At 60.1% G+C, this 14,791-nt stretch overlaps 1 protein-coding gene across 1 annotated transcript in view; it reads left to right on the top strand.

The window, feature by feature from the left end:
* The window catches only part of LOC112545992 (immunoglobulin superfamily member 1-like), a 59,957-nt gene that overhangs the window by 22,263 nt on the left and 22,903 nt on the right, over positions 1-14,791 (top strand). The window contains exons 13-21 of the mRNA XM_089770440.1: positions 4,758-5,048; positions 5,429-5,713; positions 7,734-8,024; positions 8,958-9,023; positions 10,883-10,993; positions 11,614-11,641; positions 11,969-12,018; positions 12,699-12,736; positions 13,156-13,284. Coding sequence (XP_089626566.1) covers positions 4,758-5,048; positions 5,429-5,713; positions 7,734-8,024; positions 8,958-9,023; positions 10,883-10,993; positions 11,614-11,641; positions 11,969-12,018; positions 12,699-12,736; positions 13,156-13,284 — 1,289 coding nt within the window. The remainder of the gene's footprint in view (positions 1-4,757; positions 5,049-5,428; positions 5,714-7,733; positions 8,025-8,957; positions 9,024-10,882; positions 10,994-11,613; positions 11,642-11,968; positions 12,019-12,698; positions 12,737-13,155; positions 13,285-14,791) is intronic.

Raw genomic sequence — 14,791 nt, 5'->3', positions numbered from 1 at the left:
CAAAAAGTTTGCATATATACATGGCTGATGAATGCTCCAATGCAAATGAGCATCAAGTATTAAGCCATTGTGTACGTTATCTTGATGTCAGTGGTAGGCGGGTAGACGCATTGCTAGATGTTCAAGTTATAGAAAACACATCAGCTGCATCTGTGACAACCCACATCTTAGAAGAGTTAAGTGCTTGTCAATTGGACCCCAAACAGATGGTTGCTTGTGCATTTGATGGAACTGCAAACTTCTCTGGAAGACATGGTGGAGAACAAGCTTTGCTCGGAGAAAAGTGTAACTCTAATCTCTCCTATACACACTGCAGAGGCCATCTTGGAACATATAGAAGATACACTGGGACTGAAGTTCAAATTAGTCCAACCTGATTAGGGGGCTGGAGCGCATATCCTACGAGGAGAGACTGAGGGATTTGGGTTTGTTTTAGTCTGCAGAAGAGACCAGTGAGGGGGGATTTGAGAGCAGCCTTCAACTTCCTGAAGGGAGGTTCCAAAGAGGCTGGAGAGAGGCTGTTCTCAGTCGTGAGGGATGGCAGAACAAGGAGCGATGGTCTTTAGTTACAGTGGGGGAGGTCTGGGTTGGATATTAGGAAAAACTATTTCCCTAGGAGGGTGGGGAAGCGCTGGGATGGGTTCCCTAGGGAGGTAGTGGAGTCTCCATCCCTAGAGGTGTTTAAGTCTCGGCTTGACAAAGCCCTGGCCGGGTTGGTTTAGTTGGGATTGGTCCTACCTTGGGCAGGGGGCTGGACTTGATGACTCCTGAGGTCTCTCTTCCATCTCTATGCTTATCTAACCTGGGAAAACCCGCTGGCTTTCTCATGAGCGATCCTTGGCTGTTGTCTTAAAATTACTCCAGCTCTTATTATTGGCTTTGGAAAGTATCTACCAAGATGGATTTCTAAGTAGTGAGGCCGGTGGATTACTTTTGCTACTACATTCAGAGAAGACTATTGTCATTCTCTCTCTCTCGTAAATCAACTGTTGAAACCACTTGAGTCATTAAACAATGCCAAGCAGGCATCTGCTACAACAGTAGTAGATCTTTGTCCAGCAATAGAAGCTACATTTGGCTCCATCAGAGAGCTATCCATTGAAAAAGTACTGAAGAAGCAAAGATTTCAGTCCAGAAGTTGACTAATGAAGGCATTTATATTGAATCGTTAAGTGAAGAGGACAAGAAGTGTTTGTTAAGACAACTGAAAAGTGCACAGACTTGATTCTTAAAAATCTACAACAGCGACTTCTAGATTCTACTCAACTTCTAGGTAGCTTTTACAGAAGCCTGTCCTATCAAACACCGACAGTTGAATGGAGTGAGGCACTACCAGCAAGGGGGCTGCCATGTGCTCAGGAGAGAATAGAGAATTTGAACACAGAGTGGAATATCATTCGAAGAATGAATGAAGATTAGACTTCAACCTCTCTTTTATCGTCACTAGTGGCTCGACCGGATCGTTGTGCCGTGTTTCCTGGGGTGAAAGGAGGTGGAATTCATCTTTTGCTACGCCCAGTCACAACAGCTACTGTTGAACCTTCTTTTTCATCACTGAACAGAATTTTGTGTTCTGAGAGAAGTCGCCTTCTGCCTGATCATGTGAATGAACTAATGAGCATATCCAGAGAAGGCATGGAAGTGCCGGACGCACGAGAAGCCTCCGAAGATGAACACGCTGCATTGGAGAAGTTCGTTAACAGAGCTGTGCAAAATTATAACAAGAACCCAAGAAGGATGGAGCCGTAGTGCTTCCGAGAAGGCTTGAGTAGCCTTTTCAGCACCTCCTTTCACAACACAGACTCTACACGTGTGTCAGCCTCCTCCGCTCACTGGGCCAGAAACCACAAACATCCCCCTCCCCCTGCCACGTCCTGCCTCTGTCTCAGGGCCCCCAGCTGAGAACAGCGTTGGCAGCGCCGCTACCTGAGCGGGAGGTTGGCCAGGCCCCTCCACCCTCATGCTCCAGAGCGGGTGCGGAGTCAAGACAGGTCAGGAAGGAATCTCTGCCCTGCTCCACGAGAGAGGGGCGCTCAGGGATGGGGGTTGTGACTGTGGAGGGGTGCCCCGTCTCTGCTCTGCATTACAGCTGTGGACAGGACAGATGGGCCCGCTGGGAAAGGCTACGGCAGCCTGGGTCCCTCCGGACACCTCCCGAGATTCCCCCGTTCCCGGCTGGTGCCCGCACTGGGCAGCTCCCATGTGGGGCTGGGCGGTGCTGCAGGAGGGGCCAGGCGGCTGTGGGGGGATGTGGTTTGCTGGGTGCTGCAGGGCGCTGGCTTTGCTCTGCCCACGGTAGATTTGGCCTGGAGGTTGCAGAGAAACCATCTGATGGGGAAGAAAGGGGCCGAGCGACTTGCCAGCTTCTCGGAGCTGCAGCCCCCGCACAGTTCCTCATTCTGCTCCCACTGAGGCTGGGTACAGCTGGGCACCGGGGTGTTGGTGGCTACGAAAAGGGGACTCCACTGCCCTGTCATGGTGTCTGCTCTCACCGTCCTCCTCCTCAGTGAGTATCACAGACAGCCAGGGCGTGTGCCTATTGGGGGGGACTGGAGATGGGGGCGATTGGAGACCGAGGAGTATGCCCATGGGGGGGAGGGGGAAATCGGAGACCAGGGTGTATGTCCATGGGGGGGATTGGAAACCAGGGTGTGTGCTCATGGTGTAGGGGAGGGAATCGGAGACCAGAGTGTACTAAGGGCACTAAGGATCCTTCTCCTCTCCAGGCTGCTGGCTGGCCGGGCACAGTGGGACGTGGGGCCGTGAGTATCTTTGAGATCAAGGATGGGTTGCTGGGGGAGGGGAAGGGAGGAACTGAGCCCCGAACCTCGCCCCAACCCCAAGATGCCCCTGTGGGCTCAGACCCCTCCTCTTCTTCCCTCTTCCCCCGCCCCCAGTGTGGGTACGAGGCGCTGGCGTGTGCGGGTCTGAGGAAACAGCTGGGATCTGATCCGTCCCTGGCTCAGTGCTGTGCGGGTCGGAGAGTGGGGTCATGCCGAATTATTTCAGCTCAGACAGACGCTGCCGGGCCGGGCCTGTATCATTGAATATGTGTGTGACAAGAGACGGACAGAATACTGGACCCTGGAAGATAAGGGTGCACGGGGGAGGGGAAGAGCTAGATTGTCCCAGATGTTTCAGAGCCTCCCAACACCACTTCCCCCTCTTTCCCACTCCCTGGGGGGAAAGGAGGATTCCTCACAGCCCGGCTGTGTCTAGACTGCATCCCTTTTCTGTAAAAGGGATGCAAATTAGACACATCACAATTGCAAATGAAGCGGAGATTTAAATCCCCCCTGCTTCATTTGCATAAAAATGGCTGCCGCTTTTTTCCGGCTCGGAGCTTTGCTGGAAAAAAGCTCCAGTCTAGACGGGGATCTATTTATTTGGAAAATAAAGCCTTTTCCGAAAGATCCCTTATGACTCTTAAAATAAGGAATAAGGGATCTTTCGGGAAAGGCTTTATTTTCCGAAAGATCCGCGTCTAGACTGGCGCTTTTTTCCGGCAAAGCTCCGAGCCGGAAAAAAGTGGCAGCCATTTTTATGCAAATGAAGCGGGGGGGATTTAAATCCCCGCTTCATTTGCAATTGCGATGTGTCTAATCTGCATCCCTTTTATGGAAAAGGGATGCAGTCTAGACACAGCCCCCAGGTATTGAGAAGCACTGAGCAAGCACGAAAGGAAATTGAGGATTCGGTGCCTGACGGTGACTCAGATTGCGACTTTAGCAAGTTCCAGTCTCTGTGTTCGTTCCCTCGCTAACAGAACAGAGCCCCAAAGCAATCGACTGTGATTGTGTTTTCCACATGCTGATCCTACATTGACCGGTGCCCAGAAAGGCCGGTACATTAGCGCTGCCTCCCCCGTCTGGTCCAGAGCCCTTGGAGCAGGGACGGTCTGTGTGGTGCCCGGCACAGATCAGCTTTCGCTTATTAAATCACAGACCTCACCCTCCATGGACCAGGGCTGAACTCCCAGCTCTTGCTCCCGGCTTTTCTGCAGCCCACAGAGCTGTCCTCCAACCCCCCCCCCCCCCACACACACACGCCCGCGAGGGCAGCAGGAAGCGGAGGCCGCAGAGGCTCGTAAAGCACAGTGAGGCACGTGCGGTGCAGCCACGGAAAGAAACACTAAGGCAGGGGGGAGGGTCTTGGAGCAGCTGGGGTGGGAATGGGCCAACCCGAACATGGCCCTATAACGACCCCAGGCCCTAGTGCTCCCCGTCCAGACAGTGCCCCTCCCCCCCACAGCTCCCCTCCAGGGCCTCTCCCCTCCCACCAATTTCCCCCCTCATCTGCCCTAGGGTACCCCCACCCATACATCCCACGGAGCTGGGCCCAGCCCACGGCCTCTCTCACTCCGTGGGCTCTGGTTCCCCTCAGAGCCATCAGAGCTGTGTCAGTGCAGCCGTGGGGGAGAAACCCCCAGACCTGCCCTCAACAGCCCCCTCCCCCACACGGCCAGCCCCCCGGCGTCCAAGGCCGGGAAAAGGGGGTCACACGTGACTCCCGCTGGTCAGACTATTGTCAGGAGCGCCAGGGGGCGCACGGCCCAGGCTGCCTCAGGCAGGGCCAGGTGATTCTCCTGCAGCCAGGCCCTGAGCTACGTGGGGTGAACCCCCAGCCCTGAGCCCCGTGGCCCGGCAGTGCCAGCGCTGGCAGGGCAGCTCCTGGGGCAGTGGAATGGGGACGTGCTGAGTGCGCGGGGGCAGGGCAGGTCGTGTCTCCATTTAACTCCTGTCTCTTGTCGAAAACAGAGCGACTATTCCCCAAGCCCCTCGTCGGGGGGAGCCCCCGCTGGGTGGTGGCGCCCGGGGAAAATGTCTCCATCCGCTGTGAGGGTCGGTTCTCAGGCATGGAGTTCCTCCTGCATAAAGCCGGGTACCCGAACCTGCAGCAGCGGGTGGTGCCTGCTGGGACCGTGGCTGAGTTTCCCCTGCCCAGCGTGGGCCGGGCAGATGCCGGGAGCTACACCTGCGAATATCGACCTATAAATGCGCCCACTCACGGTTCAAACCTGAGCGACCCCGTCGAGATCATTGTAGCAGGTGAGGGGCCCGGCCCGGTGTCCTGCTCCCCCCACTCCCAGCCGGACCCCAAGGGGGTCTCTGCACCACTGGGATGTGGGGAGCCAGGCTCTGCCCTGGGCCCAGCAGAGGGGACGCCCAGCTGGGGGAGGGAGAGTCACTGGGGGTCCCCAGACACAGTGGGGTTAGCGGCACTTGGAGATTTGGGACCCTGGAGACTGGGCTGCCCTGACACCTGCCAGGGAGCAGAGCTCTGGGCTCCAGGGCTGGGGCTGCGCCGTGTCTCAGGGGCCCGTCTCCAGGGCTCCGGGTCTGACCCGCCTCAGGCCGCGTGGTGAGGCCGGGCCCCAGGGCTGAGTGACGGGGCCTGCGTCTCCCGGCCTGTCTGCTTCCCTCTGCAGAGCCCAGCGCCCCCAAACCCAGCATCTCCCTGAGCCCCAGCGGGGGGGTGTCCCTGGGGGCATCCGTCAGCATCCGGTGTCGGGGTCCGCGCCTGGGCAGGCGGTTCGTGCTGAAGACAGCGGGAGGCCAGTTTCTGCACAAGGATCCAGGCGGGTTCGAGGCGGAGTTTCCCCTCAGCCCCCTGCGCCGGGAGCAGGGCGGGAGCTACAGCTGCTCCTACCACAGCAAATCGGAGCCGTTCACCGTGTCCTACCCCAGCGACCCCGTGGAGCTGGTGCTGACAGGTGAGGGGCCCGGCTCGGCCTCCCCGCTCCCAGCCCCACAGGCAGGGGGCTCAGAACGAAAGGGACGCGCAGAGCCAGGGTCTGTCCTGGGCCCAGCGAGTGGACGTCCAGCCGGGAAGGGGGATGGTATCGCTGGGGCTATGTCTACACCGGCATGATTTTCCGAAAATGCTTTTCATGGAAAAGCTTTCCGTGAAAAGCATTTTTGGAAAAAGCGTGTCTAGATTGGCAGGACGCTTTTCCGCAAAAGCTCTCTTTGCGGAAAAGCGTCCGTGGCCAATCTAGATGCGGTTTTCCACAAAAAAGCCCCGATCGCCATTTTCGCGATTGGGGCTTTTTTGAGGATAACAGCACTATGCTGTCTACACTGGCCCTTTTGCGCAAAAGTCTTTCGGAAAAAGACTTTTGCCCGAACGGGAGCAGCATAGTATTTCCGCAAAAGCACTGATGATTTTACAGGAGATCGTCAGTGCTTTCCCGGAAATTCAAGCGGCCAGTGTAGACAGCTGGCAACTTGCCAGTCTAGACACGGCCTGGGAGTGGTGAGTTCCCAGGCAGTGGGGAGCAGCAGCCCTTGGAGTCTTGGGGCCGGCTACTGTAACGCTGCCCCTGAACTGTGAGTTGCTCTTTAATACCAGGATCCCATTCCCCATGTTCTCCAGCCCCTGCCCCAGGCAGTGCCCAGGCCGGAGCTGAACGAGGCAGGGGCTGCAGGAGACTCGGTGGATACGGCGCTGAGGTGGGTCCCAGGAGATCCGGCCCAGCTCCTAGTGTGGCCCCACCTGCCCCGTGGGCTGAGTGGTTCAGAAGTGTCACTTCATTGTTGGGGGGTATCAAATTTGGGGCTGTCAGGCCAAGCACCCACAAACTGAGACACCCACGTTGGGGGGAGTCTTTTGCAAATGCTGACCTCAGCAGCACTGGGCCCCTTGTGCTGTGGGAGCAGGTAAAGCTCCAGCTGAGAGTCAAGAGAAGGCCCCTCCCCCACCGTGTTCTCTAAGTGACTGTCTGTGCCTCAGTTTCCCCAGTGTAGAACGGGGATACAGACACTGACTCCCTTCCTGCATGAAGCTGTCACTGGTTGCCTCCTGCTGGTCACTGTGGGAATTAGCTCCACTCAGAACCAGACCAGCCTCTTCTGGCTGACGTCTCGCCTGCTCTTACTCTCCACCAGCTTGTGTTGGAACCCATGTCCCTCCGAGACCGTAGTGTCCTTCCCTCCAGGTGCTGCCCCATGGCCGTGCATCCACCCTCTGGGGTCCTTCCCCTCAGGGAACCCCCAACCTCCTATACCCACCTTGCCTCAGTGACCCTCTGCCAGTTGTCGGCCAGCCCCTGCCTCAAGGGAAACTGCAGCCTGACCTGGCCACACATAGGCAAGGGGGGATCCTGCTGCCTTCTCCTGCCCCAGCTGCCTCCCCAGTGCCCTCAGGCCTCTGTCGCTGGGACCACTGAAGCTGAAGTTCCCCCAGCCCTGCTGGGTCTACTGTACCCAGACCAGCAAACAGCTAAACCCCCCTGGGACCACCCAGTCCAGCAAGCAACTAGATCCTCCTCCCTCTAGAGCTGGAGTCAGAACACAGCCTTTCCACCCATCTCTTTTATACCACCCTCCTGGGCGCTGATTGGCTGCCACAAGGCCCCCTCGTGATTGGCCGCTAGCTACAGCCCTCTCCCAGTGCTATTTTAACCCTTTTTGTGCCAGGAGGGAGGTGACCAACCCGCTCCAGAGGCTCAGGTCCTGCAGTGCCAGAGAGCAGCCCCTGAGTCGCTCTGTGTCCGGGGCTGGAGGCCGTGAACGAGGCAGGGGCCTAACCTGGCACATGAGGATCCCAAGAACTAGGGAGCTGCGGCTCCGTGTCTGTGGGGCTGGGATCCTGCAGGATTCTGGGCTGGGGGGGCTCTGGGATCAGGGAGTGAATCTCTGCCCAGGACCCCCAGATCTGCCCGTAGCTGGGCCGGCTGGGGACAATGGGGCTGGGTGGCTGCCCGGCTCTCACTGCCTGTCTCCTGTGCACAGATCCCAGCCTGCCCAGACCCTCCATCTCTCTGAGCCCCACTGGGGTCAGCGTCCCAGGGCCAAACGTCACCATTCGGTGCCAGGGGCCGCGCTGGGACGTGAGGTTCTTCCTGCACCAGGCTGGAGACCTGACCCGGCCGCGCCCCATGGACCCTGCTGGGGACAGGGCCGAGTTCCACATCCGCCCTGTGGGCCGGCAGCACGGAGGGAACTACAGCTGCAGCTACCGGCCCCGGGCAGAGCCCTTCGTCTCCTCGCCTCCCAGTGACCCCATGGGGCTGGTGGTAGCAGGTGAGGGGCCCGGCTCAGCCAGATCGTCTGGGGGTCTCCATCCCGATGGGACACTCAGAGCCAGGCTCTGCCCCGGGGCCTGGGACCCGCCTGGCTGCGGGGTGGGGACGGAATCACTGCGGGGTCCCAGCCTTGGGGGAGCAGCAGCCTCTGTAGGTTCAGGGCTGGGGGGGGGGGGGATCTCTGCCCCAGGGGGAGCTGCAAACCGGGGGCATTTCCCAGGGGGTGCTCCTGCAGCTGCACCTCCCGCTCGTGGGGATGCCCAGAGGAGTCGGGGACTGGGGGCTGCCAAGTGTCCCCAGCCACACACGCACGCACACAGACACACACAGACGGACACACCCCTCTGCTGGAAATGCCAGTGATGGTCGATGCCAGATTGTGGCAGGGGCCCATTAAGGTTTCTTGGGGCCCTGAGGCAGAGGAAGTGGGGTCCCCTTCCGCTTGCAGTCCCCTGCCCCGCCCCTTCACCCATGGCTCCGCCCACAGCCCCTCCCCTTCCATCCTCCCACTGCTGCCCCACAGCCCGTTTGCTACTTTCCTGCCCCCCCACTGTGACCCTAAGATCAGAGACTCTCAGTCCCCTTCCCCCACCCGACCACAGGCTGCAGCTGCCCAGCCCTGGAGCCATGGCAGGAAGCCAGAGCGTCCCCGACCCCACGGCCCCAGCCGGGCTCCCTGTGGGATCCCCCCACCCCGGCTGTGGGGACAAGGCCGTCTCTGCTACCGGGGGTGGGGCTGAGCGCTGGGTCTCTCCCCGCCCTGCTGACACAGTGCCCAGGCCTTCAGGACCCACCCCCCTTGGCCAGGGCTCCAGTCCCAGCGTCTAAACCCCCCTCTGGTGGCAGGGGCAGCGGGGCTGCAGGGTGATCTCTGGGTGGGTGTTTCAGCCCCTCCCCCGCCCCCTGACAGACGCTGGTTCTGTTCCCACAGGGGAAACGGACCCGACCCAGCCCGGAGCGGTGCCGGATCCCACCCGCCCAGGAGGCACAGGGGCAGGTAGCAGGGCTGGGGGAAACTCTGCTGCTGGTCACAGGGATCACAAGGCAGCTCCCCGCAATGGCTGCCCCGGGGGAGGGAGGGAGGGAGGCTGTTCACAGGGGCAGTGACTCCCCCCTCCTGCTCAGACACTGACCCGCCTGTAATGGGGCAGTCGGAGACTCCCTCTGGGGGCAGCCAGGCCCATTCGTGGCCACAAGAGAACCCTGGCAAAGCAAAGCAGCCTGCCTGGAAGGCGGGACGCCAGGGTAGATGGGCCCGTTGGCTGGCAATGGGGTGGCTGAAATACCTTAGAAGCGAGGCCAGGCTGGTCAGCCGGCGCCCCCTAGTGCCCTGCTGGGGGGTGGTTCGATTTATTTTAGATCCACAGGAAACCAGGATCACTTCAGGGTTACTTAACCACTTCCTTGTTTATTTCAAGTGTAACCACCACCAAGGCACAGTTGAACCTGAGATCTCAGGAGCTGACTATAGGACCCTCTACCCTCTGAGCTAAAAGCCAGCTGGCTCCCAGCCCCTGCTGTAGAGGTCTCTTGGTATTAACTGTTGCAGGGGTCTAGGTGCCACTTGCAGTACTCAGTAACCACACTAGGGCTGTGTCTAGATTGGCATGATTTTCCGGAAATGCTTTTAACGGAAAAAAGCATTTTTGGAATAGAGCGTCTAGATTGGCACTCTAGACGTGCTTTTCCACAAAAGCGATCGGGGCTTTTTTGCAGAAAACAAATCTGAGCTGTCTACACTGGCCCTTTTGCGCAAAAGGGACCTTTGCCTGAACAGGAGAAGCACAGTATTTCCGCAAGAAGCACTGATTTCTGACAGTAGGAAGTCAGTGCTTTTGCGGAAATTCAAGCGGCCAGGGTAGACAGCTGGCAAGTTTTTCCGGAAAAGCGGCTGATTTTCTGGAATAACTGGCCAGTCTAGACACAGCCCATGTGTGTGGGTTACACAAGCTTTAAGCAGCTAAAACAGCTACAAGCCTTAAGAACAGTGACTGGACAGTTAACACCTTAAACACTATAAATTCTAAAGCAAATACAGCGCAAAAGCAATTACTCAAAGCTCTACTATACTACATGCAGTACTAAAGCCTAATTCACTTACACGTCACCCGAACGCTACCTACAGTGGCAGGCGGGGGGTCCTGTTTCCGTTCTTCCCCACCAGGCACTGAGAAGGGCCTAATTACTTCTAGTAACATCGAGTGTAACTGCCCAGTCCCTCCCGCCGATTGTTCCTACTAAACCCAATTTCTAGCAAAGCGAGACTCGGTTGTTCTCGTGCTATTTGCCCATTGATTACGTGTTGGGTGGGACACGTCAGATGCCCAAGGCCCCTACCAGGGGTACATCCTGCTCAGGATGTTGCTGCTCTGGGCGCAGTTGACAGTTTCGTGGCTGCATCTGCACGTTTTGCTGATCAGAACCAAGTCCCAGTACAAGGGAACTTGTTCCTCTCATGGCCTTGCATACCACCCGCTCCATCGGCCGTGTTATGCAAAACGATTCCCCACTCTCGGGCCCGGCCTGCGTGCTTCACCGCACCAGACTTGAGATAGGCCCGAACTCCGCACTGTGGACAAGGCAGACATCACCAGTTATGGCCAAGGCAGGGTAGACCAGGCTGCCCCACACGGGGCAATGGGGAGAGCGCCCCCTCCTGAGCCCCCTGCAGCCCAGCGCTTGCTTGCTCTGACCCCACTTGATCCCGTGGGCCCCCACCAGCCTTCCCATAGAACTGGCTGCTGCCTCTGCCCTGCGGTGTCCTGGCCCCTTGGGCACTGCCTGGGTGGGAAGGACTCTGGGGGAGGGGGGACAGACCAGCTGCTCCTGGCCCTCATGGCTGCTGCTGTTTTCCAGATGGATCTCACAGCCTGAGCACCCCCCTCATCGCCGGGGTGAGCGTCGTGGCCATCGGCCTCCTCCTCCTCCTCCTCGCAGCCTTCGTCTGCTTCGCGAGAACCCGAGCCAGTAAGTGCCCCGCCCGGCAAGGGGAGGGTCGGAGCTACCACTGAGCAGGGCGGGAAGGGGTCGGGCTTGGATGGGGGACTGCAGGGAAAGCCAAGGATGGGGGGTGGGGCTCAATGGGGAGCCCTGGGTCACTATGGCCCCGATACCCCGGGCAGCACTAGGGCTTACTGTGCTACAAGGAATGGGGTGGGGGTTCGGCGGGGAGGAAGGGGAGGGGCTGCACGTGGATCCCTGTGCACAGAGCTGCCCCACCCCAGAGGTGGCCGCATCTCAGAACTGGCAAAGGGTCCCTGTCGGAAAAGCCGCCGGCGCCACGCTGCTCAGATACCTGGGTGCCAGGGGAGCCGACCCACAGATCCGGTTCGTTATAACAAGTCACCAATGATGGAGGTTTGGGGGCAGGAAAAGGCCCCCAGTTAATCTGCCCCCCCCCCAGCACATGGTGTTGTGCTGCCCCCTGCTGTCTGGCTCACCAGAGCAGGAGGCTTAGCCCCAGCAGGCAAAGGGCTCCCCCCTCCCGCCCATTACCCCTGCCTGCCTCCACGCAGGGCCGAGGGGCTGGGTGCCGGTCCCGGGATCTGATTGGCTCATGGGGGATTCTGGTTTGTGTCCCTCTGCAGGAAAAGGAGACGCCCCGAGACCCAGCAGGTAGGAACCCGGCTCCTCCCCCTTCCGATCCACCTGCCTGGGTCAGAAGGCTCCTGGTTCTATCCCAGGCTGTGGGGTGGGAGGGGAGGGGAGGGGAGGGGAGGGGAGGGGGGCCTGGTGGTTAGAGCAGGGGGCTGGGAGCCAGGACTGTTGGGTTCTACTGCAGCTCTGGGAGAGGCCGATGCTCTAGAAGTGGAAAGGGGGGAGGGTGTTAGGGGACTGGATAAGACTGTGAGGCAGGATGGGGGAGGCTCCCTGGGTGTGTTGGGGAATCTCCCTGTGGGTGGGGGGCTATGACATTTAGAAGGGGATTGTTCTGTCTTTTAGTGCCATCTCCTTGGGGGTGTTGAAGGCCTCGGCTCAGCAAGATCCCGTCTGTGAGTAACACACCCAAGGGGCTACCAGGGTAGGGTGGAACCCTGGGGGAGGGGAGGGGCTTGTGGGGCCCCACCCACATGGGCGGGGCCTGCTTTACACCCACTGCTGAGTGGGACTAAGGAGGGGACCCCGAGAAAGCTGGTGCCAGCTGAGCACGTTGTATCCCCAGGAGCCCCTTGGCTGCCCCCTGCTCCCTCAGGGCCTCCATAGGCCCCCCCATTCCCACACCTCTGGCCTGGGGCTTTGTGCGTCCCCCCCATTTCTCCCTCAGACCTTCCCAGCCAGAGACCTGAGGGAATCCCCTCCCCCCCCCCCGCTGTAAACATGAGACCCCGTGGCCCTCCCAGAGGCGGGCACAGAACGCAAACGTCCGGGCCCCTGTAACCATTAGACTCTGCTCCCCTCGCAGGGCTGGGGTGAAAACTGAGATGTCCTGACTCCCAGCTGCCCACCCCCACTCCCAGAGCCGCCTAGACTCTGCTACCAGCTGCCCCCTAGACTCTGCCTCAGTTTCCCTCTCTCTAACACGGTGCCAATGTCCTGTGCTGTGGGGTGGGGGGCGCTGTGCTGGGCTCTGAGCCCCCTGGATGGACAGGTGGGGGGGGGGGTCAGCGCTGGGGGTGGGGCTCTGCTCCGGGCCGGCTGGGGGCGCTGCTCAGCGGGTGTCTCTGTTCCGCAGACGCCTCCGTCGACGAAGGGGAACAGCCACAGAGCCTGGTGAGTGTCTCCGGTTCCCCCAGGGGGCCTGAGCCCCAACACTGCCCCACGTGGGCCCCACCCGCCTGACCTGGCTCACTTAGTGGGGAGGTGGGGCTGGGAATTGGGTTACAGGGTGAAGGGATCACCAGGGTGTGTGTGTGTGTGTGTGTGTGTGTGTGTGTGTGTGTGTCCCTGCGCCCCCTGCTGGAGGGGACAGGCCCTGCTCTGTGTATGTGTGTGTGTGTGTGTGTGTGTGCGTCCCTGCGCCCCCTGCTGGAGGGGACAGGCCCTGCTCTGTGCGTGTGTGTGTGTGTGTGTGTGTGTGTGTCCCTGCGCCCCCTGCTGGAGGGGACAGGCCCTGCTCTGTGTGTGTTGGGGGGGGGCAGTTGCTGGATGTACAGACCCATCCACACCCCAGTGACTCTCTCCCCTCCCAGCCCCAGGAGCCCGACCCCGAGGGACTCACCTACGCCGAGCTGGACCCCCAGGCGCTGCAGGCCAAGCGGGGGGCCCCTGCCCCGGAGCCCGTCCTGTACGCCGCCGTCAGCAGGAGCCGGGGGGCCCCGCCATGAGAGCCCCCCAGAACCACGGGGCACCAGCCCCCCGGGGGACAGACTCATCGACTTTAAAGTCAGAAGGGACCGTTCTGTGCCGCCCCCTCCTGTACCAGGCCAGAGCCTCTGGAGAGACCGACGGCCCCTGGGGCTTTGGGGCTACACAGACGCCACCATTTGCACCAGTTTGAACCCGCCCGGGCCCCCTGCAGCACAGGGAGGTGAAACCCTGCTTCCACCCCTCCGGAGTTTGTCAAATTCCTCCCTGGCCCCGAACATGGCGACCAGCCAGGCCCGGGGCCTGTGGGGCAGACCCTGCAGCCAGACCCCAGGAAGGATTCTGCGGGGTCAGGCCGAGCCCCAGCGGCCCCTGTGGAGATTTGCGGCTGGCGGCGCGGCTCTGTCCCACGCAGGGCGCCGCGTCCCCCTGCCCCCCGGAACCGTGTCGGGCTGAGGCTGGAAGCCAGGTGGGAGGCCGTTCCTGGACACCCCGTCACGGCTCGCAGGTCCTGCCCACACTTGGCCCCTCGGCTCCTGGGCAGACCCTTCGCCCAGGGCGGCAGCCCCTTCTCGGAGAGCCCCCTCCTCTCCAGCGGCAGTGAGACAGCCCTTCCTCAGGGGTCCACTCCAGTGCAGCCACCCTCTCTTGGGGGGCCCACTCTCACCTGGGGGGTCTGCCCCTCCGCTTCTGGGCGGTGCCTCTCAGGGCCTCCAGCCGCCTGCCTCTTCTGTGAGCCCTTTGGGGAATCCCCTCCCTCTGGACCCCCGGGGCCTCCACTCCCAGAAGGAACAGTGCCCCCCTGTTCTCTGGACCAGGGCAACTATCAGCCAGCACCAAACAGGCGGGTTTACTGAGCTTTGAATGCAGCAACGGGTCTCTCAGGCCAGTCGGCCTGGGCCCTCAGCCCACTCATCAGTCTTCCCTGCAGCCAGCTCAGCTCTGCCTGCCCTGCTCTCAGTCCCCAAAACTCACAACACCCCCCAGTCTTCCAGCAGAGCCTCCAAAAACCCCAGCAACAGCCCCTCCCCCGTCCATTGTCTTCCCCCCAGGTAAGAGGGTCGCCTGGCCCCTCTTCTCCCCCTCCCTCCTCGTCCAATGTTCTCCCCTTGCTGGGATCAGCTGGATTTGGTTGCCAGCGTCCCTCTCTGCAGCCCATTGTCTGTCCTCTGGCCAGAGCTACCTGTGTCATCCAAGGAGGGTCGGGGTCGCCAGGGTCCCAGACACCCCGGTTCCAACTCTGGGCTGTTCTTTGAAACAACAAACACCCCCCCCCTTTGTCACATTAAACCAGTCACTGCTGGGCTCTGAGTGTCCCCCTGTATGCAACACCCCCCTTTGAACCGCCAAATCCCCCACTTCCTCACAGAGGTTCCAAAGAGGATGGAGAGAGGCTGTTCACAGTAGGAGCAATGGGCACAAGTTACAGTGGGGGAGGTCTGGATTGGATATTAGGAAAAACTATTTCCCTAGGAGGGTGGTGAAACACTGGGATGGGTTCCCTGTGTAGGTGGTGGAGTC

Source organism: Pelodiscus sinensis, chromosome 18 (assembly GCF_052426305.1).
Source record: "Pelodiscus sinensis isolate ZL-2025 chromosome 18, ASM5242630v1, whole genome shotgun sequence".
NCBI lineage: Eukaryota > Metazoa > Chordata > Testudines > Trionychidae > Pelodiscus > Pelodiscus sinensis.
The sequence above is the reverse complement of the archived record's forward strand: the minus strand, read 5'-3'. Positions and strand labels throughout refer to the sequence as shown.